A 23,902-nucleotide genomic window follows, 5' to 3' on the forward strand; every position below is an offset into this window, starting at 1 on the left:
CTCCAACTCAACGATCTTCAGATCCGCTTCTTCTTTTCCTTTGATCAACCGAGCATGAAGATCATGGCCTTGTCCCCCACCATTCGTTGGCGATGATGCAGGCTTTTTGGGCCTCTTCCAGCTTCTTCTGCTCGCCAACCAGCTGGAACTCGAGCAACACCACCTTGCGGCGTTCCGTCTCCAACTTTAACTTGGTCGCGAGCAGCTCAGCATGGGCACAGTCGGCAACATTGCTCTACATCATCACCAACACCTCTATTTTCTTCGCCTTATGGGCCTCTTCCAGTCCCCTGACACACGCACCCCGCGCGATCTTCCTCCACCCTGCAATCTCCCTCCTCAAGCTTTCAAGTTGGGACTCCACCTCCTCCAACTTTGCCTTCAGTGGCCTCACTTTGCCTCTTGCAGCCGCCGCCTTGTTTAGTAGGGCTCCTGCTAAGGCAGTTGCCTCCATCTAGGCAGAGCACAACCCCCTTAGCAGTTCGGCCTCAGTAAAACTGGCCATCGAACGCACTACCGCGTCCTCCACCACGCCCAAAAGCCGGTCGGCAGTAGTCCTGGCTGGGCCTCCTTCTCCTTCCAGTTGCCCAGACGCTGCTGGCGCGTGGTAGATAGCAGTCTTTAACTTGACCCCCTCTCCCTTTCCTTGGGGAGCAGGCCCCCCTTTTGGCTATTGTTTTGCTCCCTCCTCAAGGCCAGTCACCCCATCTTCAACTTGCTTTTCAGGGACAGTCGCCCCAATCTCCATCTCCTTCGCCGCCTTCTTCGATCCCACTTTGGGGGTGTCCTCGCCACCAATCCTCATCTTCTTCAAACTGGGCGCATCCTTAGCCCTCTCAATGGCAACTCTCCTCTTCTACGACTTCTTCAGTCCTACCTCAACCTCTCGTCTACCTCTCTCCTTCAGTGGGTCTATGGGTTGTGGCAATGGGGCAAACTCAATCAGGTTCTTGTCCCCCAAAGGCTTAGGACGAGGTCGAATCCTCTCCTTCGGCACCAACTTCAGAGCAAGCCCCAGTTGTGTCTCCTTATATTTGTTCGCTCGAGTGAGCAATCTCGTTTCCTCCTCCTCCTCCTCCTCCTCCTCCGCCTTTCGTTGCCTCTCTAACTCCTCCCTTGCCGGATCCTCTCCAATGGTTGCGATCCCAAGTTCAGGGCAAACAACGTTGACAGAAGGACCAGCTCGTTCCACCTTACTCCCTTCTCATCCCTCCATTCCCTCACCTTCTTCACTCGGTCTTCGGCCGCCCTATCCAACTCGGGCTCGACCGATTTGGTGGGAACCTTCCACGTTGTCCGAACTTCCCTTCCACCGTTCGCAGTCACAAACAACCATCTCGACCTCCATCCCTTCACCAAAGATGGAAGACCTGCCACCAGACCTCGCCCGCTACTGCTTGTAGAGTCACCTAAGTCTCCTGCTGACCGGAGGCCTTGTAGCAGGAGAAGAACTCCTCCACTGCCATTATCGTTCCTCCAGTTGCTTGTTGCCAGGAACTCGCACACGCCATCAGTATTTTTTAGGCATTCGGCATCAACTGCCCTGGCACCACTTCCAGCTTATTCAACACGTCCACCACAACTTGTGGGAGAGGTAGCCTCAAACCTCCTCGCAACGCCTCCTCGTAGAGGCTGAACTCGTCCAGCCGCACATCCAATGCCCTCTCCTTGGACGTGGGCAGCCTCAGCCCTATCTCCGAGAGAATTTGATACTTCCTCCTCATTCCCTCCAACTCCTCTGCCGTAAGTATGGATCTATCCGGTTTGGTGTGCCAGTGGTCCGACTCCACTTAACTAATAGGCCTCACGGTTGCAATCATTGTCCTAAGACGAGCCCGCAGCGCCTGACTTGCTATCTTTCCCTCCCTTCGCTCCGTACAATATTGTTCTGCCAAATCCATCGTATCGTCGTCGCCTAACGGATCAACCCTGCATTTGCCACTTCCTCTTGGGCCATTTCTCTTGTGTGTCTACGAATGGCTTCGAATGCGGGCATAAGAAAGTTCACAAAGTGTTGCAGAGGCGTATCACTGGTAACGAACGAGTTTATTTTTGGGATGTTTTGGTTTTTCGCAAAGAGATAGGTAAAACGAATAATACCAAAAGCCCAAGGCTTGCCTATATTCCAAGGGTCACAATTAAATTTCGCCAATTTGAAAACTTTCAAAAATCCGCCAAAACTATCTTTTTAACACCCTATGTTGACCTATCACTTCATTTCTTGCCCAACGCCTAACCTTCTCCATCATGGGATTCCACCATGTGTACGCCCACGATCCACTGCTCCTTTCCCCTTCCCTGTCCATTCCACTTCACTTCACCACGTGCCCCGCCACCCATCGAGCCCCACGCCACACCACTCACCCTTCGAGGTTGACCCTCTTCATGGTCGGTCCCTCCACTCAGTCACCCTTCGCGGTCGGCCCTCCTTATGGTCGGTCCCATCACTCGGTCACCCTTCGCGGCCGACCCTCCTCATGGTCGGTCCCTCCACTCGGTCACCGTGAACTCCACTCGGTCACCCTTCGCGGTCGACCCTCCTCATGGTCGGTCCCTCCACTCGGTCACCCTTCCCGGTCGACCCTCCTCATGGTCAGCCCTTCCACCCGGCCGCCCCTCCGTGGTCACCCATCGCCGTCGGCCCACCACTTGGTCGGTCTTCGCTCCGTCGATCTCTCACAACCATCGTTTTCTACCGTATTCCCTTCGTTGGACTAAAGCTGCACTTGGGAATGTGGGACTACTGACATGGGTAAGCCCATAAAAGATACAGCCCACCACTTAGGGCCCAATGCATAATTCAAATACTAAAGCCCAGCGTTGCTGAAGCTCAACAATGCATTAAGAACCAATGACATTTAGACACGTGGCAGGTGAATGACAGGCCACATAAGCAGACAAAGATCCTGCAAAGTTATTGCACTGCACATCAGCCATTAATGAAGCTTCTTACAGCATTTATTGCAATAACCCCTTCCTGTCGAGACAGGATGGCCTCACCATGAACAAGGTAAGTTAGAGCATAGACTTTCGGCCAAGATGGCAGGTCGGAAGGGACAACGAAATGATTACCAAAGGATATAAGCAGATGTCAAAGACAAAAAGAAGGTTAACCTTTCTATCTCTAATCTATCTCCACATTCTACCTCTCTTTCTAACTTGCTTGTCGGAGGGTTCGCCGGGGGACTCTACGTTCCCCGTTGAACTCTTGCACAGGTCTTCAGATAAGCTTGAAACTCCAGATATTAGTTTAGAAAGCGTGAATCAATTCAACCCGTTCTATCTGAAGCACGCTACATCATCAGGACCCATCACGATGAGAACCAATCAGCTATAGAAGGGAAGTCAGGTAGAGCAGGATGGTTTTCCTGACCTACCGTCCGAGGTGAACATTGACTTCGCTTTTTTATTTTATTTGTTTTACAGAACGAAGGACTGAACGTGTTATCTTACCTTTTTTATATAAAGATAATTTCACCACAATTATAAATCTAAAAACTTATACGTGTCACTTTTTAATTCAAAATATAAATTCTGATCTTCGAGTAAGAAATTATTCTGCCCATCTTAAAAATAAAAATAAAAAAGCAAGGAATTATTCTCAACATGTTAATCTATTTCCTTATTGTTTATTGGAGAAATTTCACTTCAGAGATAGTTTTAAAAAATAATTAAAAATATATAATAAATTCCATAAATATTAATAATTAAAAGATATAAATTTTATCATGAATCAATAGTAGTGGAGAGATCTTGAGTTCCACTATGAGAAGTGAAATTTGAAGGTAAAATTTTTTTACACAGTGTATAGATGTGAGTTTTAACTCTTTTGAACTGTTAACTTAACAACTAAACACCAATTTTCACCAATTTTCGCCAATCAAAAAATTAATAAAAGTTTTTGAAACAACCTTTGATTGATAAATTTTCCTTGTTTACAAGTGTAGTTTACAAAAGTTGCAAAATATTAATTTAAAGAGCTATCTTTCTTTCATATGCTTTTCTCTACAACTAAAGTAACTCTTAGACTTATTTTGGGAAGATAAGTTTTTGATTTTTTTAGACAAATAATTTGGGAAGTTGGTAAAAAGTAACTTTTGACTTTTTTGATTAATATTTATTTATAATGTCAAATCATAATAAAATGACTAAATTATCCCAATTTATTTAAAATATTTACAACTTCACCTATGTAATACATTTTGACCCATAAGGGATAAAATTGTAATTTTACCGTTGGCTAAAAACCAACTTCCCAAATAAAAAAAAAAACCAAAAAAATCAACTTTTAACTTTTGTTACTAACCAAAAAAAGTAACTAAAAACTATGTTGCCAAAATAAGCCTTACATAAAAATAAAATAAAGTTAATTTTGGTCAGCTGCAGATAAAGAACAACCAAAAAGCAGCAAAAATGGTGACTCCAAACCCAAAGGCAGCGCACAACATATCCAAGGTGAGTCCAGACCCTCTCCAGCAGTTCTCTCCTGCCTTTCCTCCAGGTGACGGCTCAGATTGGGCCATGTCACCCCACTCAAAATATACAGCTCAGATCAACTTTAAAAAAAAAAAAAAACAAAAAAAAAAAACAAAAACCTGAGGCAAAACATGTAAGCCCTCTCTCTCTTTCCTCCCTCTTTCTCCCTTTACCTCCTCTTGACTAATCTTCCATGGAGGCTCTGCTTTTGATCTTCTTCCTTTCTCCATCTCTCCCTTCTTAATTTTACATTTGATGTATGCATACATACATACATACAAATATATATATACACTATTTTAGTTCTATTCTTATTTTCTATTTTTCTTCCCTTTCTCTCACCAGTAGTTGTGAGCTTCTTCTTTCCCACCCTTTCTGTTTCTTCTTCTTTCTCTCTCTGCTTCAAACTCTTAAAAAAACTCAACCCATAATTACCTTCTCTGCAAATCTCCAAATCCATCAATGGCAACCACTCCACCCAACCCACCAATACCCTTCCACCAAAGAGAGGCCAGAGATCAAAGAATATATGAAAGAATCTCATGGTGTGAATCTGTAACGAGTTCAGTCTCATCATGTCGTCTCTTTTCCATATACACAATATGAACATGAAATTGAAAACAAAGTACAAAAAAAGAACAGAAAATGAAATAATATGTAATTTCTAAGACCCATTTGTTAATTGCTTGAAACAACAACAAGGACAATACATTGTTGTTGAAGAAGAAGAACAAGAGCTATGGCTATGGCTATGGCTATGGCATGGATAATCCAAGAAACAGCCATGAGAGAGAGAACTGAAATTTGGTTTTGGAAATTATTTATTTATTTTTATTTTTAAGGTGATCTGAGCCATATATTTTGAGTGAGGTGACGTGGCCTAATCTGGACCGTCACCCGGAAGAAAGGCATGAGAGACCTGGCTGGAGAGGATCTGGACTCATCCAAGGGAGTCCAGATCCCCTCCTTGAGCCCCCTCCTTCATTCCCTCCTTGCAGGGGCCTTCGGGTCCACTTTGAGGCCCAGTTTTGATAATCCGAATCGTTCATATTTTTAGATTTATTCAGTATATTATACCTGTAAAAAATCAAGTTGACCGGATATCAGAAAGTATGCGTTCAGAAAATTGGGACTACAAACTATTTTTTAATAAACAGTTTTCCAAACACATACTTTATGATATTCGATCAACTTGATTTTTTACAGGTATGATATACTAAATAAATCTAAAAATATAAACGGTTCGGATTATCAAAATTGGGCCTCAAAGTGGGCCCGAAGGCCCTACAAGAAGGGAATGAAGGACCGAAATGAAGGGGAGGATCCCAATTCCATCCAAGGTCCCTTCATTCCTCAACTTTCTCTCTCTTCTCTCCCTCTTCCTGTCCAAGTACTCTCTGTATCTCCGCCTCCCTTCCTCTTCCCTCTTTTTTATTTTCCTTTTCCCTTCCAAAGCGTTGTGCAGAATTACCAAACTATCCTTCCCCGTCAACTGCATTCCATTCATGTTCTCCACCAGCAAACTCACCTCCCTTACTTGCATCATCCCAGCCCCCTCCTCCGATCCACCACCGCACGTCACCACTATCCCGCACTGCACCAACTCCGACGTGGGTCCTCTCCGGTTCCCGCCGGCGAGGATCGAAGCGAACCGTACCTGAACCTCGCCGGTCAGCCAGTGGCGCTCCACCGATACGGCCTTCTGGCTTTAGAGGTTCGCCGCCCTCCGGCCGACCGGGTCGATCAGAACCCAGCTCAGACTTATCTCCTCCGCCAGTTCTGCAGAGGCTTCGTCGCTGTCGGGGTGGCATACGGTCGTGGGGATGACGTCTTTGGTGTCCAAGAGGTCGATTCTGAAAGGGGAGCACCGGAACCACCCGGTCAAGGTCTCGGTCTCGTGGACTTCGATTCATATGAGCTTGTTCTTGTAGTGGATGTCGACGGCGGAAATTAGGACCGGCGGCGGTGGTGGTGGGGAGGAGGAGAGGGAAGGAGAGGGAGAAGTAGGAACGGGGGCCGCACGGGAAGGTTGAGATGAGGTGGCGGAGGAGGGGAGTGGAGGTGGAGGGCCAGGTGGAGTGGCAGGTGGTGGTCCAGATGTGATCTTGTTGGGAGGAGGAGTGGAGTTGGGAAGAGGCGCAGCTTGCGAAGGCGAGGGTGGGGCCATCGAGGCGGCCGAGGATTTGAGCCTCCACAATGTCTGGGTGGACGTCGGAGAATGTGGTGGTGGTGGAGGACATTTGTTGTGTTATGTGATGATCTTTCTTCCCCAAAGGGGGCTGACAGACAGTTGCGTTTCTTAACTAGTGCGTTCCCAAGATTTCCGCTTTGCCTAGCTTATATGAAAAATGTTGGACCCTACTTTTGTTGATATATTAATGGGTAATGGTAGAGGGTCACAATTTTTGTGGCTCAAATGGCTCAAAATTGTCAAAACGACGTCGTTTTGAGCACGAAATATGCCAAAACGACGTCGTTTTGACAGTTTTGAGCCATTTGAGCCACACAAATTGTGGCTCTCAAACATTATTCTATATTAATTATTTGTGTGTTTTGATTTTTTTTTTTCAAATTTTTAGTAGTGACATAAATAATCTAAATTATTTTGAGAATTATAAAAATTGTGTTGTGGGAGTCTCTATCGCAACTGAGGTTATATGTAATATAAAGATTTGTGCTTTGGGAAGTGTGATCCACGTGTTTCACCAATGCCTGCACTTTTTGAGTGTGAATCCTCTGCTGTGTTTGTCTGTTGCGCAGCACTTTCTGCGACGCTACCACAGCGACGTCGTTTTGGTATTTTTTTTTTTTTTTTTGCCCTTTCCTCTTGCTTTGTTTTCTGTCCCTTTCCCTTAGTTTCTTCTTTCACAGGCTGAGAACCCTAACACACCTAACGGAGCAAGAACAGAGACGAAATTTGTTTGCTTCACTAGGCGTTTTAGAGTTCAAGCTGCACTAGTGGGCCCAAATTTGTTTGCTTTCCGAGAAAATGTAGAATTCCTTTCCAACTCAACTCAACTCAACTCAACTTTGGAGAAACGGGTATGAATTTGAAAAAAAAAAAATCATCACCAAACCATTTCTTATTTTTCTAGTGAAGTAATTCCCTTCTGCAATAGCCGAAAAACATATTAACATATTTTTCTGGTGAAATAATTCCCATCACTGGCAATATAATATTGGAAATCTTACCAGATGAGTCAAGATCAAACCCATTGAGAAAATTAATAAAAGGAACACATGAGAAATCATACACAAAAGATCAAACCCAAGAAATCTTTTTTTTTTTTTTGAACAGAAAACCCAAGAAATCAAACATATGAGAAATCAAACCCAAGAAGAAATCAAACCCAAACCACCACCACCTCCCCCGAAACGAATAATTTTGAGCTCACACCTTGAATTACTCAAAATCACTTCATGGGTTATTGGGTTGGGGAACTCACTGCTCCCTATAGATCTTGGGCTACAACTTGGGGGCTTTTCAATGTGCCTCTTGCTTCAATGTACCAGAGATATCCTCAAAGAAAACCACACAGTGGGAATATTTTCTTCTGTCAATCTCGTTTGCAAGTTTCAAAGATTTATACCCTTCAAAGCAAGCCCTAGCTTTTTCTTGCTCACAACTTTCTTCAACCCAAGAAATCTTTTTTTTGAGCAGAAAACCCAAGAAATCAAACACATGAGAAATCAAACCCAAAGTTTGCCGACTCGCCGACTGATGTTGTTTCACCTCCGTCCGATCACCTGTCTTCGCCTCTCTGTTGTGGTCTCTCAAACAAACATTTGAGACCTTTCAGAGCAAACAATAAAGGAGGAAAGGAAAGGAAAGGAAAAACAAATAAAAAATATCAAAACGACGTCGTTTTGGTAACACCGCAGGAAGAGCTGCAGACAAACACGGCAGAGGATCCGGACTCGCACTTTTTATCTGATAACTGTGTTTTTATATTACTATGTTTGTTTTTAATAAAATAAAGGATAAATATATTTTTAAAAATATATCATTTATTTTTTAAAAATAAATTTAATAAACTTGAAAAAAAATTATAATTATTGATTTAAAAAATTATATGCATGTAATACTTTACAAAATAAATAATTCAAATAATCGAAATAAAATTAATAGTGAACCGAGTAAAAAAAAAAAACACTCTAATTATCCCAAGTTCAACCCTAAAATAACTTTTATATTCAACGCATTACAAGTTTTTTTTTTTTTTTTCTTTTTTTTGGTTTATTATGTAACTCAATATTATAAAAATTAAAATTAATTTTTTTATAAAAGGGTCAGTTCGGGCCAAGATGAGCTAGAATTTATCATCCCAAGCCTGACCCAAAAATTAAATGGGTTCAAAAACTTATCTCTTCCTTATTTTATAAGGAAAAATATTTTTCTCAAGCCGTGGAAATATCAAGTTGGGATGGACAGGTTGGGCAAGCCACCAGGTTGATGACCACCCCTACACACACACATATATATATACACATGATTATTCTAACATTGGGGCCGTTTGGTGAAGCTTTTTTTGCCCAACTTTTGGCTTTTAGCTTAAAAAAAGCTAATTTAAGCTGTTTGGTTGCCTGGTATCTGCTTCAGCTTCAACTTCTACAGATTATTGGCAAGGAGAAAAAAGCTGAAATTTCAAAAGCTGGTTCAACCAGCTTCAGATTCTCGCTAGTAAATCGCGGAAGGCATTTGACTTAAATGTCCTATGTGTTTTGAAAGATTTACCCTTATACCACCTATATATGTTCTTTTTTTTGCCCTAATCTTGTCTTTGGCAAGAGATCAGCAGCAACACAGCAACGCAGCAGCAAGTTGCGATCTGGTTCAGTTCCGGAGGCGTGAAGCTCTGGTTTGTTTCCGGCGTTGGTTTGCTTCCGGCGACGTGCGGATCTGATTCGTTTCCGACTCTGGTTCGTTACCTTCATATTTGATTTTTCTTTTTCTTGCTCGGCGGCATGCATGTTTATGTATGTATGTGTGTGTGTGTGTATCTTTCAGCATCACAGCTTACTGAGCCAGATGTACTTGGAAGCCATTAGTATTTTGTTTTGGTTATGTTTGATATATAACAAACAAATTAATGTTGATTATATATAACAAACTAATCACAGAATTATTGATTATGTGTATTTTCTGCCGGTGGCTGGTGGTGGAGCCTATGATGTTGATTATAGCTTTCTGTGTTTGGTATACGAGAAAATATTTGTTAGAATAGGCAAGAAATTGAAATTGTAGGATTTTTTTTTTCCATTACCAGGATTCCCAACCACTTTGTTTAGACAAGTTTTTTTTGTTTCTTCTACTTTTTGAGAACCAGAGACCATATTTGCATTTTCTTCCTCTGTTTTGGGTGACAATTGTGAAGGGATAGAACGAATTGAGCAGCAGCTTAAAATTTTTTATTTTTTATTTTTTAACTATATCTTTCTCCGAAAATTCACCCAATGTGTACATAAAGGAACAACAACATTGAAGGAAAAAAATTGATAACAAAAATCTGAGTACATTGGTAACAAAAATCTGTTCCCCTGTGAATATCCACATTTTCTTAATGCATATTTTATTGATGATTTTTTTATTTTTTTGATAATACATTCTTAATGTAGTTTTGATTTAGCTTCTCATTTATTTCTAATTATGCGTACCACAAATTTGAGGACACTCTCATTTGCTCTAAAACAACTCACTCATCCTTGTGAAAGCAAATATCCTCCAAATAAATCATACAAGCTCCACATCTAGAGGCCTGGATGCCTTAAACTAAATTTTCTTTGATAAAAGAAAACACACAACTGCATATGTGCGCACCCAATTTGGCTAATTCATCAATTTTTTGGGGCTATTTGTTTAATTGTCCTTGTCTTAGATCTGTCTGTTTGTTTTAAATTTCTGAGAGCTGTTTCATAAATATGCATTGGTTCATAAATTTCAGAATTTCAGAATTTAATGCAACACATATCATAAATATGTGTTTTGGTTTCATAAATGACTTGAGTGGATGTGTTTTGGTTTCATAAATTTCAGAGTGGATGTGTTTTGGTTTCATAAATTTCAGAATTTAATGCCTAACTAGAACATCTCTCATGTTTAATACAACACATATCATAAATATGAATAATAATCATGTGTGTCAAACATGCATTGGTTCTTTTAATAAGAATGTCAAATTGGGTTTTGTGTCTAATGTTAGATTTACTAGAGCATCATGAATTAGATATGAGCACTCAATACTACATGTGACATACAACAGCAATATAATCATTGGAAAATAAATGATGATCATGAGTAGAGAAGGTAGTTCGAACTATATTCTTTTCTCATATCTTAGATATAAAAGATTACTAACAGAAAATAAATACTAAATATATAGCATATTAAATTATGAACAAGAGAACTAATTTTGATTTTATATAGCATATTAAATATATAGAATAGGTAATATCATCCTGATTTTACATAAGGACTAATTTTGACTATTTCAACTGGCCCTTTAAAGTAAATCAAATTTCTGAAAGAGTTGTCTTTGGTGAATCATGATTTTAATAGAAAATGAGTTCCCAACCACCATCACAATCTCCAACAACTACAAAGAGTAAAGGAAAAGCTTCCCAAAACTCCCAACCCTCACAAGGTTTAAAGGCACATTGGGACACAAAATCTACTGAAATTTTTGTCAAACTTTGTGTGGAGCAAGTGAAAGCAGGTCACAGACCTGGTACGCACTTAGATAGGGTTGGTTGGGAAGCAGTTATTAACAAGTTCAAAATTGCTACTGGAAAGTCATATGTTCGCATTCAGCTTAAAAATCGTTGGGATACCTTAAAAAAGGAGTGGGGTCTTTGGAAAAATCTATTGAGAGGTGAGACGGGGCTGGGGTTAGATCCCTTGACTGGAGCTATCATGGCATCTGATGATTGGTGGAATTTGAAGCTACAGGTTAGTGAATTATGTTAATTTTTTTTTTCTTGGTCACTTGTACTTGAGCTTTATAATTTATATATTTGTAATATTTGTCCATATTTTGTTATAGAGGTATCCTGATGCGGCCAAATTTCGTGAGAAGCCATTGACATTGGCCGATGACATGGACATACTATTCTCTGATGTTTCTGCAACTGGTGAGTGGGCATACACTCCAAGCTCTGGAGTGTTTCTTGACACTGAGGGATCTCACACCCCACTTGGTGATGATACTGATACGGAAATTCATCCATCTGAATTGAGCAACCAATGTCGTCGCCAAAAAGAGGGTCCATCAAAGAAACAAAAGGGGAACAAAAAACAATCGGTTGCCGGTGAGTTGAGTAAGACACTTAATCGCATTGTCGATGCTGTGGAGGCATCATCTTCAACTGGTACACAGAATGCTTCTATGCAAAATCCGCACACAATAACTGAGTGTTTGGCTAAGATTAGCACAATCTCTGGCGTTAGTGAAGACGATGACCTTTTAATTTGGGCTGCAAGGTTGTTCATGAAACCCTCACTTCGTGAGTCTTTCATGGCTTTGCCTAATGATGTGTTGCGTTTGAAGTTTATTAATCTCGAAATTGCTTTGGAAAAGGCTCGCATTCCTGGTTTTCGTGATTAGTTCATTGTGCGAATGTGTGGGAGTGTTTTTTTTTTTATTATTTTAAAAAACATTATTAGGACTATCTTTAATTAATTTGGCTTGATGTTATATTTATGTTTGCCTCAGTGAATTATGTTTAATTTGTGCTATCACGGATGGAATAGGAAGTATTATTGCAAGTTGTGCCTTCACGGATGGAATAGGAAGTATTATTGCAAGTTGTATTTGGCCACTTGTGTGTCATGTGATTTTGCAAGTTGTGATTTTGTCCATTTGCCTGCAAGTTGAAAAGCAATTTTAAAAAGATATTATTTAAATGATGAATATTGCAATTACACTGTCTATATATAGTGTGATGGTGAACTTGTTTGCCATTCCGAATTGTTAAACAACCAAGAGGCATTTCAATCTTTGCAGGTATTCAGCTGATGTTTGTTTAATTTTATTTTGTGTCTATATTCTATTATTTTGTGTGTTAAATTAATTTATGCATATGATTATTATGATCTAGGTAGGCTATATTTATGCATGGGTCAGTGAGAATGATGTATGGGGATCTGGCAAAATTATTCTGGAAGAGTTCATATTATATTATACATAAATAGCATCCTAAGTTATTTGTAATTAGCATATTATATTATGCATAAAATTATTTATCATATGCATAAAATTATTCTGGAAGAGTTCATGTAATCATATTATATTATGCATAAAATTATTCATATTATATTATGCATAAAATTATTCTGGAAGAGTTCATGTAATCATGGAAGAGTTCATATTATATTATTCTAATTATTATAATTAGCATCCTAAGTTATTTTCTTACCTAAAGTACTTTGAAAACAGGACTTTAGGTGATGTCTTGAATTGAAAATACATTTTCTTACCTAAAGTCATTTTTTAAAAATAAATCATAACAACTTGCATGATAAATAAGTTTTGAAACTACTTAGGTTTGGTAGAAACTCCTACTTTTATATTGTATTCATAACATTTACCCTTATACAATAGGAATAGGTGTTGATTTTTTACCTTAATTTCTATACAGTATAAAGATGGACAATTTCAATGATGATGGTGATTATGATAATGATGGTGATTATGATAATGATGACAATGTCGCTGGATCTTCACAACAACCAAATCACCCGTATGGGAATCCCTACTTAATGGCAGCAGCAGTGGCAGGAACAATTTATGCAGAAAATTACCTAAATAAACAACCATGTAGGACATCTGCTCTCACAGGACATCAATGGATGTTAGAATTGCAACATGGTAATGCTACAAGAATATATGAAAATTTTAGAATGGACAGGGATGTTTTTTATCAATTGTGTAATTTATTAGAGACTAACTATGAACTACAAAGTGGGAAAAAAGTTGGGGTTCAACAACAAGTTGCTATTTTTGTATTTATTGTTGGTCAACATGCAAACAATAGAAATGCTCAAGAAAGATTTCAATTATCGGGTGAAACTATTTCAAAATACTTCCACTCTGTTTTAAAAGCGTGTGTGAAAATGTCCGTGGATTGGGTGAAGCCTTGGCAGAGAAATGGGGTTCATCCGTACATAAAGAATAGCCGAAAATATTACCCTCATTTTAAGGTAACTACAAATACTCTCTCTCTGTCTCTCTCTCTCTTAAAAAAAATATTTTCTGATATTTTTTGTATGTAGAATTGCATTGGGGCAATTGATGGAACACATATCAAAGCTCATGTGGAAGCAGAATACTTACCCCGTTTCATAGGTAGGAAGGGATATGCTACACAAAACATATTGGCAGTGTGTGACTTTGACATGTGTTTCACATTTTGCTTGCCTGGTTGGGAGGGAAGTGCACATGACACGCGAATTTTTTGGGATACAATTAGGAATCCAAACAATAATTTTCCATATCCAGAAGGAGGTATGTATGTAACACAAATTAAGATTTATTCATTTATTCTATATTAGTTATATTTGTAATGAGTTCATATTTTACTTTGTAGATGAGTATTATTTGGTTGATTCTGGCTATCCAAACACAAAGGGTTATCTTGCACCGTACAAAGGGGAGAGATATCATTTAGCTCAATTTGACCATCGGCCTCCTCAAACTGCACATGAAAAATTCAACAAAACACATTCATCACTCAGGAGCGTAATAGAAAGATCATTTGGTGTTTGGAAAGCAAGATGGCCTTTTGTGAAAGATATTCCATGCAATTATAATTTTGTTTGTCAACGACAACTTGTTTGTGCTACTATGGCGATCCACAACTTCATTAGACGAACTAAGTTAAGGGATATTCCATTTGACTCTTATGATAAACATATTGAGTATGTCCCTGTTGACGAGGAAGCAGTGGTAGGGGAAGACCGACATGGGCATCCAGTTCGTAATGATGATTATGAGATGGATTCAAGAAGATATGAGATTTTAATGTCAATTTCTCAAGGAAATAATTATTAAAATATAATAAATTTATTTTTGTGTAATATTTATTTCATTGTATTATTATTTAAAAATGATAGGGTTATGTTAATTTGGTGTTGGAATGATCTCTTAATATGTAATTAATAGCAAAAAGTCTAGAAAAATTCAATTTACAACTAACAAGGGTAAAAAAGACATTTACACAGCAAAAAGCTACTTCACAGCTTATTTAACAAACACTACTCAGCAACTTAAATCTATAATCCAACAGCTACACCAAACAGATTAACAGCTTCTGATTAAAGTCATAAGCTATAATCTGTTAAGCTATAATCTATAATCTGTTTTAACAGCTACACCAAACGGCCCCATTATTAGTCGATGGAAGTGCGGTGATCAATTTTAGACTCTTAATGCTATGTTCGGTTGGACACTAAATTAGATGAGATTATCATTCTTAAGAGTTTTAATTTTAGAATTATCAATTATTTTGGATTGTGTATCTTGCCTCATGTTTGAATTGACTTAGGGTAACGGAAAAAAAAAAATGATTAATAAAATCCTATCAATTTTGTAATTTATTTAATTACTCCAAACATCTGTTTAGTCTTTCATTTTGTATCCCATCATCTTCGGATTCAGTAGTCCTCTGATATACGGATGGACTATTAATCTAAAGCTTAATTTTCTTTACAAAATATTGAATTATATTTTTTGTTGAATTATTAATTTAATTACAATATCATGTCCATCCAAATAAATATGTCTAAAGAATCAAATGCTACATATAAACAAAATGTCCAAAATACAGTTTTACAATATTATATTAATATTGTTAAGGGTGTAATGGTATTTAAAATGAATGAAGAGCATGCAGTCAACATAATATTGTAAACATTTTTTAAAACATTTCTAGGTATGTATTGTTTTCTTCTATAAAATATGTTAGGCAACTACATTTCTAAAAGTATACAAGGAGGAAGTCAAGTCAAACTTGCAGTACTACATATGTATTATCTTTAGTAAATTTCAATCTCAGAGCAAAATGTTTGAATTGAGGCCATAAATATTTTTTTAAACAAGACCAAATCAAACTAAAGTTTCATATTCTACTCAAATGAGATTGATTATGTGATTTTTTTTTTCCCTTCTATATATATACTAGCGTAATATATGTGCTATGCACGTTTTAAAGCAAATAATTAATAATTAATTTTAAAATTAATATTAAACAGTAAAAAGTAAAATTAATTAAATATTAACTATTTTTATCACAATTTCACTTATGTTCTTTTTTTTTTTTTTTTCATTCTCCCACCATTAATGCTATGTTTTAAGTTCTAAATAACAATAACATGAAATCATAATGTAATTAGAAAAAATTAAACATAAATTATGATAAATTATAAAATTACACTTTTTAATTTCTATTTTTTAGAATAAAAACTACACATATGATAAAATATAAATACATTATTATTTTCTAAGGGTGTCATAAGTTTAATTTTCCATATATTAGATGATATCGTAAACTTTATTATTATTATTATTATTTAATATTTTAGTATGCCATATAATACTAATAGTAATAATAAAATTTTTTTTTTGAAACTCAATCTAGAAAAAATTGTTTAAATAAAAAAATTGAATCACAAAATAAAAATGACAAACAATGAATTATTAGTGACCCTTATCCTCTTATCTTTCGTGAAATCAGCATTTACCTACCAAGTACAACTTTTAGATTCTTACAATTGCTAGTTCTGGCATCTCACATTGGTCCTTTTCTTATTCTTTTCTCTCACTCACCTTTGCTTAATGGATTTTCATAGCACGGGTGTAATTAAATTATTTTATAAACCATAATACTCGTGCTATGCACGGGTTTAAATCAATAATTAACAATTAATTTTGAAATTAAATAATAATATAAAATTTATTTATAAGAAATAAACAAATTATGGTAGAATGTATTTTTAAAAAAGTGCAATAAAATTACAAAAATTATTTTTACAATGAAATATAAATGCATTTTGTCTTATAAATTTTGCAATTTAGTTTATTTTATGTCAAAGATAGCCCAATAATATAATAAATTATATTTGTCAATTTATTAACTACCCATTGCCTATTTTGTAAAAATTTAAAAATATGTCTACTTAGGCATAAAATTATAGTTTCTCCTATGACATCATTCACAAATACAAAAGAATAAGAGTTGGCTTGAGAATTTATAGTTGTGCTAGATACTAAAGCTAACATAATTTAATTGACTCAACATTTATCTCAACTTGGTCATGACCTAATAATTAGATAATTGTCTTAATCTATGCCTAAACATGAACCACTTAACTCATTTATTTATTAAATTGGTGAATAAAAATATATTAGTGTTTTTTATTATAAATATGTACATGTTTATGCATAGTTATTAAAAATAAAATTAAAACTTTGATAAAATTTTATATTTATATTTAAAATTATTGAGGATTTATAGCTATGGTAGACACTAAAAGTGACATAATTTAATTGACTCAACATTTATCACAACTTGGCCATGATCTAATTATTAGAGAATTGTCTTAGTCTATACCTAAGTATGAACCACTTAACTAATTTATTTATTAAATTGATGAATAAATATATGCTAGTATTTTTTTATAATAAAATATGTAAGAGTTGGCTTAAAAATTTATAGTTATGTTAGACTCTATCTAATTGACTCAACATTTATCTTTAACTTGACCGTGACCTAATCATTAGATAATTGTCTTATTATATACCTAAACATGAACAACTTAATTCATTTATTTATTAAATTGGTAGATAAATATATGTTAGTATTTTTTTATAATAAAATAATAAATATGTACATATTTATGCATAGTTATTAAAAAAAATTAAAACTTTGATAAAATTTTATATTCATATTTAAAATTATTGAGGATTTATAATTGTGCTAGATGCTAAAAGTGACATAATTTAATCAATTCAACATTTATCTCAACTTCGCTATGACCTAATTATTGGAGAATTGTCATAGTCTATGCCTAAGCTTGAACCACTTAACTCATTTATTTATTAAATTGGTGAATAAATATATGTTAGTATTTTTTATAATAAAATATGTAAGAGTTGGCTTAAGGATTTATAGTTATGCTAGACTCTAACAGTGACACAATCTAATTGACTCAACATTTATCTCAATTTAGCCATGACCTAATCATTAGATAATTGTCTTAGTCTATACCTAAACATAAACTACTTAACTCATTTATTTATTAAATTGGTACATAAATATATGTTAGTATTTTTTTATAATAAAATAATAAATATGTACATGCTTATGCATAGTTATTAAAATAATGAAAATTTTGATATAATTTTATATTTATATTTAAAATTATTGAGGATTTATAGTTGTGCTAAACACTAAAAGTGACATAATTTAATTGACTCAACATTTGTCTCAATTTGGCCATAACCTAATTATTAGAGAATTGTCTTAGCCTATATCTAAACATGAACCACTTAACTTATTTATTTATTAAATTATTGAATATATATGTATTACTAATTTTTATAATAAAATATAAGAGTTTGCAAAATATTTACTAGACACTAAAAGTGACATATCTAATTGACTCAACATTTATCTCAACTGGGCTTGGACTTAATCATTAGAGAATTGTCTTAGTTTAAGACTAAACATGAACCAATTAACTCATTTATTTATTAAATTGGTGAATAAATATACATTAGTATTTTTTATAATAAAATAATAAATATATACATGTTTATGCATTGTTATTAAAAAAAATGAAAATTTTGATTAATTTTTATATTTATATTTAGAATTATTGAGGATTTATAGTTGTGTTAGACACAAAATGTGACAAAATCTAATTGACTCAACATTTATCTTAACTTGGCCATGACCTAATTATTAGAGAATTGTCTTACTCTATGCCTAAGTATGAACCACTTAACTCATTTATATATTAAATTGGTGAATAAATATATGTTAGTTATTTTTAAAATAAAATATATAAGAGTTGACTTGAAAATTTATAGTTGTTTTAGACACTAGAAGTGACATAATTAATCTAACTGACTCAACATTTATCTCAGTTTGATCATGACCTCATCATTAGAGAATTGTCTTAATCTATGCCTAAATAGGACCACTTAACTCATTTATTTATTAAATTGGTGAATAAATAAATGTTAGTTTTTTTATAATAAAATTTTTAGACTTATTTATGTTGATGATTTATTTAATTATATTTTAATTTATTTGGAAGAGAAAAATAGAATCAAAATTTATTTTGATGATTTATTTGAAAGAGAAAAATATAATCAACATTTATTTTGATGATTTTATGTTTTAATAAAATAAAAATTTATTTTGTTTCATTATTTCTCACCTAAACCTTTATCCTAAATGTTGTTAGAATGTATTTAATATTTGATTAAATCAGGAGTTCAAACAGTCCAAAATAGAGGTTCAAACAGATCAGCACAACAGCAGTTCAAAAGGTTTAAGTGGAAGATATTCAAATTAGTAATGATAGAGTGGAAGATATTCAAATTAGTAATGATGGAGTACAACGACTATAAACGGCTATAAATTCAAATAAATTCAACGGCTATAACGGCTATAAGTTTTATTATATATACCAAAGCCTCTAATGTAAACAAATGACAAGAAAAATCAGAAAATATTCTTTGATCTATAATCACTCACATCTATTCTCTGAAAAATTCTCTGAGAAGTGTTCTTCAATTTTTGTTTACATCCTCTCTCAGAAATTATATACTGAGCCTTATAGCTTTAAGCTTATCTTTCTTGTGTGAGATTCAAATTAGTAATGATAGAGTGGAAGATATTCAAATTAGTAATGATAGAGTGGAAGATATTCAAATTAGTAATGATGGAGTACAACGACTATAAACGGCTATAAATTCAAATAAATACAACGGCTATAACGGCTATAAGTTTTATTATATATACCAAAGCCTCTAATGTAAACAAATGACAAGAAAAATCAGAAAATATTCTTTTATCTATAATCACTCACATCTATTCTCTGAAAAATTTTCTGAGAAGTGTTCTTCAATTTTTGTTTACATCCTCTCTCAGAAATTATATACTGAGCCTTATAGCTTTAAGCTTATCTTTCTTGTGTGAGATTTATAGAAAAATCAAAGCTTCATTTTATATATCTATCTTTGAGAGATATTTATTGTAAGCTTTCTTTAAAAGCAAAAATACCATTTCATCTTGTAAAAGTACTGCAAACACTGTGTTCTTGAAATCTTGAGAGTGATTGTGAATCACCTAAGATTTGCAAGGGTTTGGGCTTGTGAAATTTATGTAAAATCCGCGGAGTATTGCTCCATTTGTAAAGAGGTTGCTAGCACCCCTGTGAAGTTAGAAGATAGTGGAAAATCTGAAGTGAAACTTGAGGAGTGGATGTAGGCTTGGTTGAAGCCGAACTACTATAAATCTGTTTGTCTCATCTTCCCTAATCTCTTTACTTTCCTACTACTGCTATAGCTATGTAATATTCATGTGTTAATCATTTTAGTTACCCTGTATGTTAGTATTGTTATTTTGCTTGATCATTTACTGCTAAGTTCATCATTGTGCTCGTTAATAATTTATTGTACTAGTAGTTAATTTTATTGGGGTATTATTAATTTTAATTTGTATAAACCTAGTTCACCCCCCTCTTAGGTTGATTTTTGGATAACAATTGGTATCAGAGCCTGGGGTTCTTGTTTAGAATTAACAATCTTGAGTTTTTGATCCATAGCAACCATGTATTCTACTTACTCTCTTGTAGGACAAGCTAACAATAGGCCACCTCTCTTTAATCGTAGTAATTACTTTCATTGGAAAGAAAAAATAACTTTCAATCTTCAAGTTACCAATTATGGTTTGTGGCTCATTATCACTAAAGGTCCTAAAATCCCTACCAAGGTAGCAGACCATATCAGTGTGCCTAAACTTGAGAATGAATTTGATGAGCGTGATTATAAAATCCTTCAAACTAATGCTAAAGCCAAGCTTATTCTTATGTGTGGACTAGATGCAAATGAGTACAATAGAATTTCTGGGTGTATTACTGCTAAAGAGATTTGGGATAAGCTTGAAATCACCTATGAAGGAACTAGCCAAATAAAAAAGTCTCAGATTGACATGATTATTCATGATTATGAACTCTTTACTATGGAATCATTTGAATCTATTTTTTAGATGTTTTATAAACTTACCAATATTATTAGTACTCTAAAATCTCTTGGTAAATCTTATACTAATGATGAGCTTGTAAGAAAAATACTTAGGTCTTTGCCAAATGAATGGGAAGCTAAGGTTACAGCTATCCAATAAGCAAAAGACCTAACAAAATTAGGCATTGAAGAACTCCTAGGCTCACTCATGGCTCATGAACTTTCAATAATGGATGGCAGTACAAAGGAAGCCATTTGGAGAGAAAATGATGGAGTAGCCAACCTATGTCTCATGGCTATTGGAGAAGAATAATCCACTCAAGATAAGGTAATCTCTAATTATGTAGAACTTGAAAGTGCTTTCAATGAATTACATAACATATTTAGAAATATTTGTGTTAAGAATTCTAAATTAAAGAAATTAGTTACTTCTCTTTCAAATGATGTGGGTGTTTTAACAATAGAAAATGTTACTTTGAAAAATGACTTTACGTCTATTGCCAATGAGAAAAACATTTTGAAAAACACCTTCATAAAGGAGACAATGAGCTTCAAGACGTGGATACAAAGTTGGAAGCTCAGTGGAAATCTCCTCAAAAATGGGCCCAAGCACATATTCTTGTTGCTCATGGTGACGGGGAATGAACATGCATCCGTTGATGGCACTTTTCTCACCAGCCTTATATTTATCATATTCTTCATTAATGATCCCTTTTAAGGCTACAGATGGACTTGCACGCTCCACAACCGGTATTTTCAAGGAAGAAGAAGCCATTGACAGGAGTTTTTTTTTTTTTTTTTTTCAGAAGACGAAGTTGAGAAAGAGAGTAAAGAGAAAGAGAAAGCCAATGAAGATGAAGGGTTTGTGTGTTAGGCGACCAAGTGAGTTAGAAACGCAAAATAAAAGGATTTTTAAACCTTTCTGTCTGAAAAACACCCAGTTGTTTTAAGTGGGCAGAATTCATAAAAAAAAAAAGGGTACTAAAGGTACGGGTGCGAAAAGTTCCTCTCAATGTTGATAGTTATGGAGGGAAACAAATCTAAAATACTAATATTGGCTTCAAAATAAAATGTTTGGCTTCGAAGCCAAGCTTTGGCACCAAAATCTAGTGACAAACAGCTTCGAAAGCAGGAAGTTGACTTCGAACACCTAAGAGTGCATGAATGCCCAGGTATTTGTTTACTTCAAAAGGATTAAAGACCTGCCTTTAGGTTTCTTGATGAGAGTAAAATCTTTTAAAGCAAAGTTTGAAATACCTTACAGTTAGAATTTGTTTGTTCTAGGTTTCAAACCAATAGTTGGTATAGTAGTATACAAAAGGAATCACTTTTTTAGAATAAAACAGTGCAATCCTTAAAGGAGGGGGTAAACAGTGCAATCACTTTTTTATCATATTTTGGAAAGTGTAGACTGTTTGTTCGAAGCAAAAATAGTTAATTTGAAACTGCTTGATTGTATTAACTATATGTTGGGGAATTGGATATGATCAAATCAAGTTTCGATGGGTAAAATTGTTGAATTTGAAGCTCTGATTCTGAAAAGAGACCTAAGGCAAAGGTTATCAATTGCACTCCATATGTTGGAAAAGTTCAAATTGGGTTTCCAGTATTTCATTGGATATGATCGAATCAAGCTTTGAAGGACAAAATTGGTGAATTTGAAACCCTGATTCTGTTTGTTTTTTGACAAATAGAATAAAATCAGACCATGTCAAATAAAGAGAAGACATCTTAACTTTATTAAGACAAAAGCAATTACATCAGAAGCCTTTCTTGGCTACATATTCAAGTTCATAAAAATAGGGAATAGAGTAAATGACAAGGTCATGTAATTTGTTCCAACTGTGATCAATGAACTTCTGTTCCTTTTTAATTCTATCTTCTATCTTCTCCAGGCTAGGCTGTTGAAGTTGATATGCTCTTATTTGATAAAAAAGTTTTTCAGCCTTTATTTCAAACTCTGTTTCTTTCAACCCTTGTTCTATCTCATCCATGTCCAAGTCATCCCAGTATGTAGAGTTTTTATTCTTGAAATCGTTATATTCGTCGATAAGGTTCTCTGTTTCATACCGGGTATGAACTCGACAGGTTGAGATTTGGTCCAAAGATCGAATGGTGGCCACAAAAATTTGATGCCAATGAAGAAACAGTGGGAGTTGGTCTAAAAGCATCTGGAGCTCTGCTTGGGCGATGTGGTTGAGGACATGACCCCGGGTCATAACATCACAAGCCTATCGAAAGTTCTTAAGAGGAACATCACCCTCGAGAACATTAAAGGGCAAGTAAGAAAAGGCTGCAAGCAGAAGCTGGGCTTGATATCGTTCAAATATAGTAGGGAGAGATGAAGGGCTGTAGAAGGGGAGAAATTGGTCCTAAAAAAGAGTAAGTCTCAGTTCTTCTATCCAGAGAGGGTTTTGTGGAAGAGGAAGTGCAAGAGCTTCCATCTCGAAAGAAGGAGGAAACTGGAGGATACTGACGCAGTCAAGCCAGTCAGAAGAGCAAAGTTTTGCCTTCCGGGCTAAGAACGACGGGTTGTACCCTTGTGCCTCTTCTGGACAACGAGTGACTTATACTATCTTCGTAGGCATGGAGGATGTGTACCATGCTATAAGTAAATTCTCTTCCAAACGGCGTCGGCGGTTGATGGGTACATATGGATAAACCATCGAGCTCCGAGCAAAGGGAGGGAAAGTTAGAGGATCAACAAATTCGACAAAGTGATGATTGATTCGCTCTCTTAACTTGGACTCCTCAGATTCTGGCCAACTTCTCCAACCAAAAGCCTCAGAAGAAGAAGAATCTGCAGCCTCATCCCATGCAGAAGGCTGTGGGTAAGAAGAAAAGCTTCCAATATCCATGTTTGAAAAATTTTGGTTTAAAGAATTGTGGACAATAGGTTCATAATCCAAAGGTCAATAGTTTGCAAAAGCTTTCTTGACTTGAATATAGGAAGGTGGATAAATGTGGCTAATCAATGCATGGAGGTTCTTTCAAGGACCAAAAACATTATCAAACAACTCTTCATATGCTTGATCAAGGTAAGAAAATGTTTGTGTAAGACCCCTAACTTTTGTAAACCTTATTAGGTCCCAAAATTTTGAGTAACTATAATAAAGCCCTTAACTCATTGATTGCTCGCAAATTAAACCCTAGAGTCGAAAACGCATCACGGACGAACC

The 23,902-nt window shown here is 35.6% G+C and overlaps 3 protein-coding genes across 4 annotated transcripts; 2 read left to right on the forward strand and 1 right to left on the reverse strand.

Moving 5' to 3' along the window:
• Positions 1 to 1,104: 1,104 nt before the first annotated feature.
• Positions 1,105 to 6,832, reverse strand: LOC114289071 (putative F-box protein At2g36090). The gene is given in 4 exon segments (XM_082890302.1): positions 1,105 to 1,543; positions 4,912 to 4,970; positions 5,783 to 6,446; positions 6,448 to 6,832. Coding segments are annotated over 4 exon segments (1,431 nt in total). The 5' UTR covers positions 6,717 to 6,832.
• Positions 6,833 to 9,198: 2,366 nt separating this feature from the next.
• On the forward strand, positions 9,199 to 12,166 carry LOC114285879 (L10-interacting MYB domain-containing protein). 2 transcript variants are annotated; one of them, XM_082891987.1, is made up of 3 exons: positions 9,199 to 9,396; positions 11,033 to 11,422; positions 11,517 to 12,166. In XM_082891987.1, the coding sequence occupies exons 2-3, from the start codon at positions 11,036 to 11,038 to the stop codon at positions 12,075 to 12,077; spliced, it is 948 nt and encodes a 315-aa protein (XP_082748113.1). In that variant the 5' UTR covers positions 9,199 to 9,396; positions 11,033 to 11,035; the 3' UTR covers positions 12,078 to 12,166. The 2 variants fall into 2 exon arrangements, with proteins under 2 accessions (XP_082748113.1, XP_028084762.1); XM_028228961.2 differs by lacking the exon at positions 9,199 to 9,396 and having other exon boundaries at positions 10,876 to 11,422.
• Positions 12,167 to 20,310: 8,144 nt separating this feature from the next.
• LOC145800598 (uncharacterized) lies at positions 20,311 to 20,748 on the forward strand. Its single transcript, XM_082890303.1, has one exon. The coding sequence runs from the start codon at positions 20,311 to 20,313 to the stop codon at positions 20,746 to 20,748; it is 438 nt and encodes a 145-aa protein (XP_082746429.1).
• Positions 20,749 to 23,902: the final 3,154 nt, after the last annotated feature.

This window comes from Camellia sinensis, chromosome 10, assembly GCF_055761805.1.
Source record: "Camellia sinensis isolate YWXY chromosome 10, ASM5576180v1, whole genome shotgun sequence".
Lineage (NCBI taxonomy): Eukaryota > Viridiplantae > Streptophyta > Magnoliopsida > Ericales > Theaceae > Camellia > Camellia sinensis.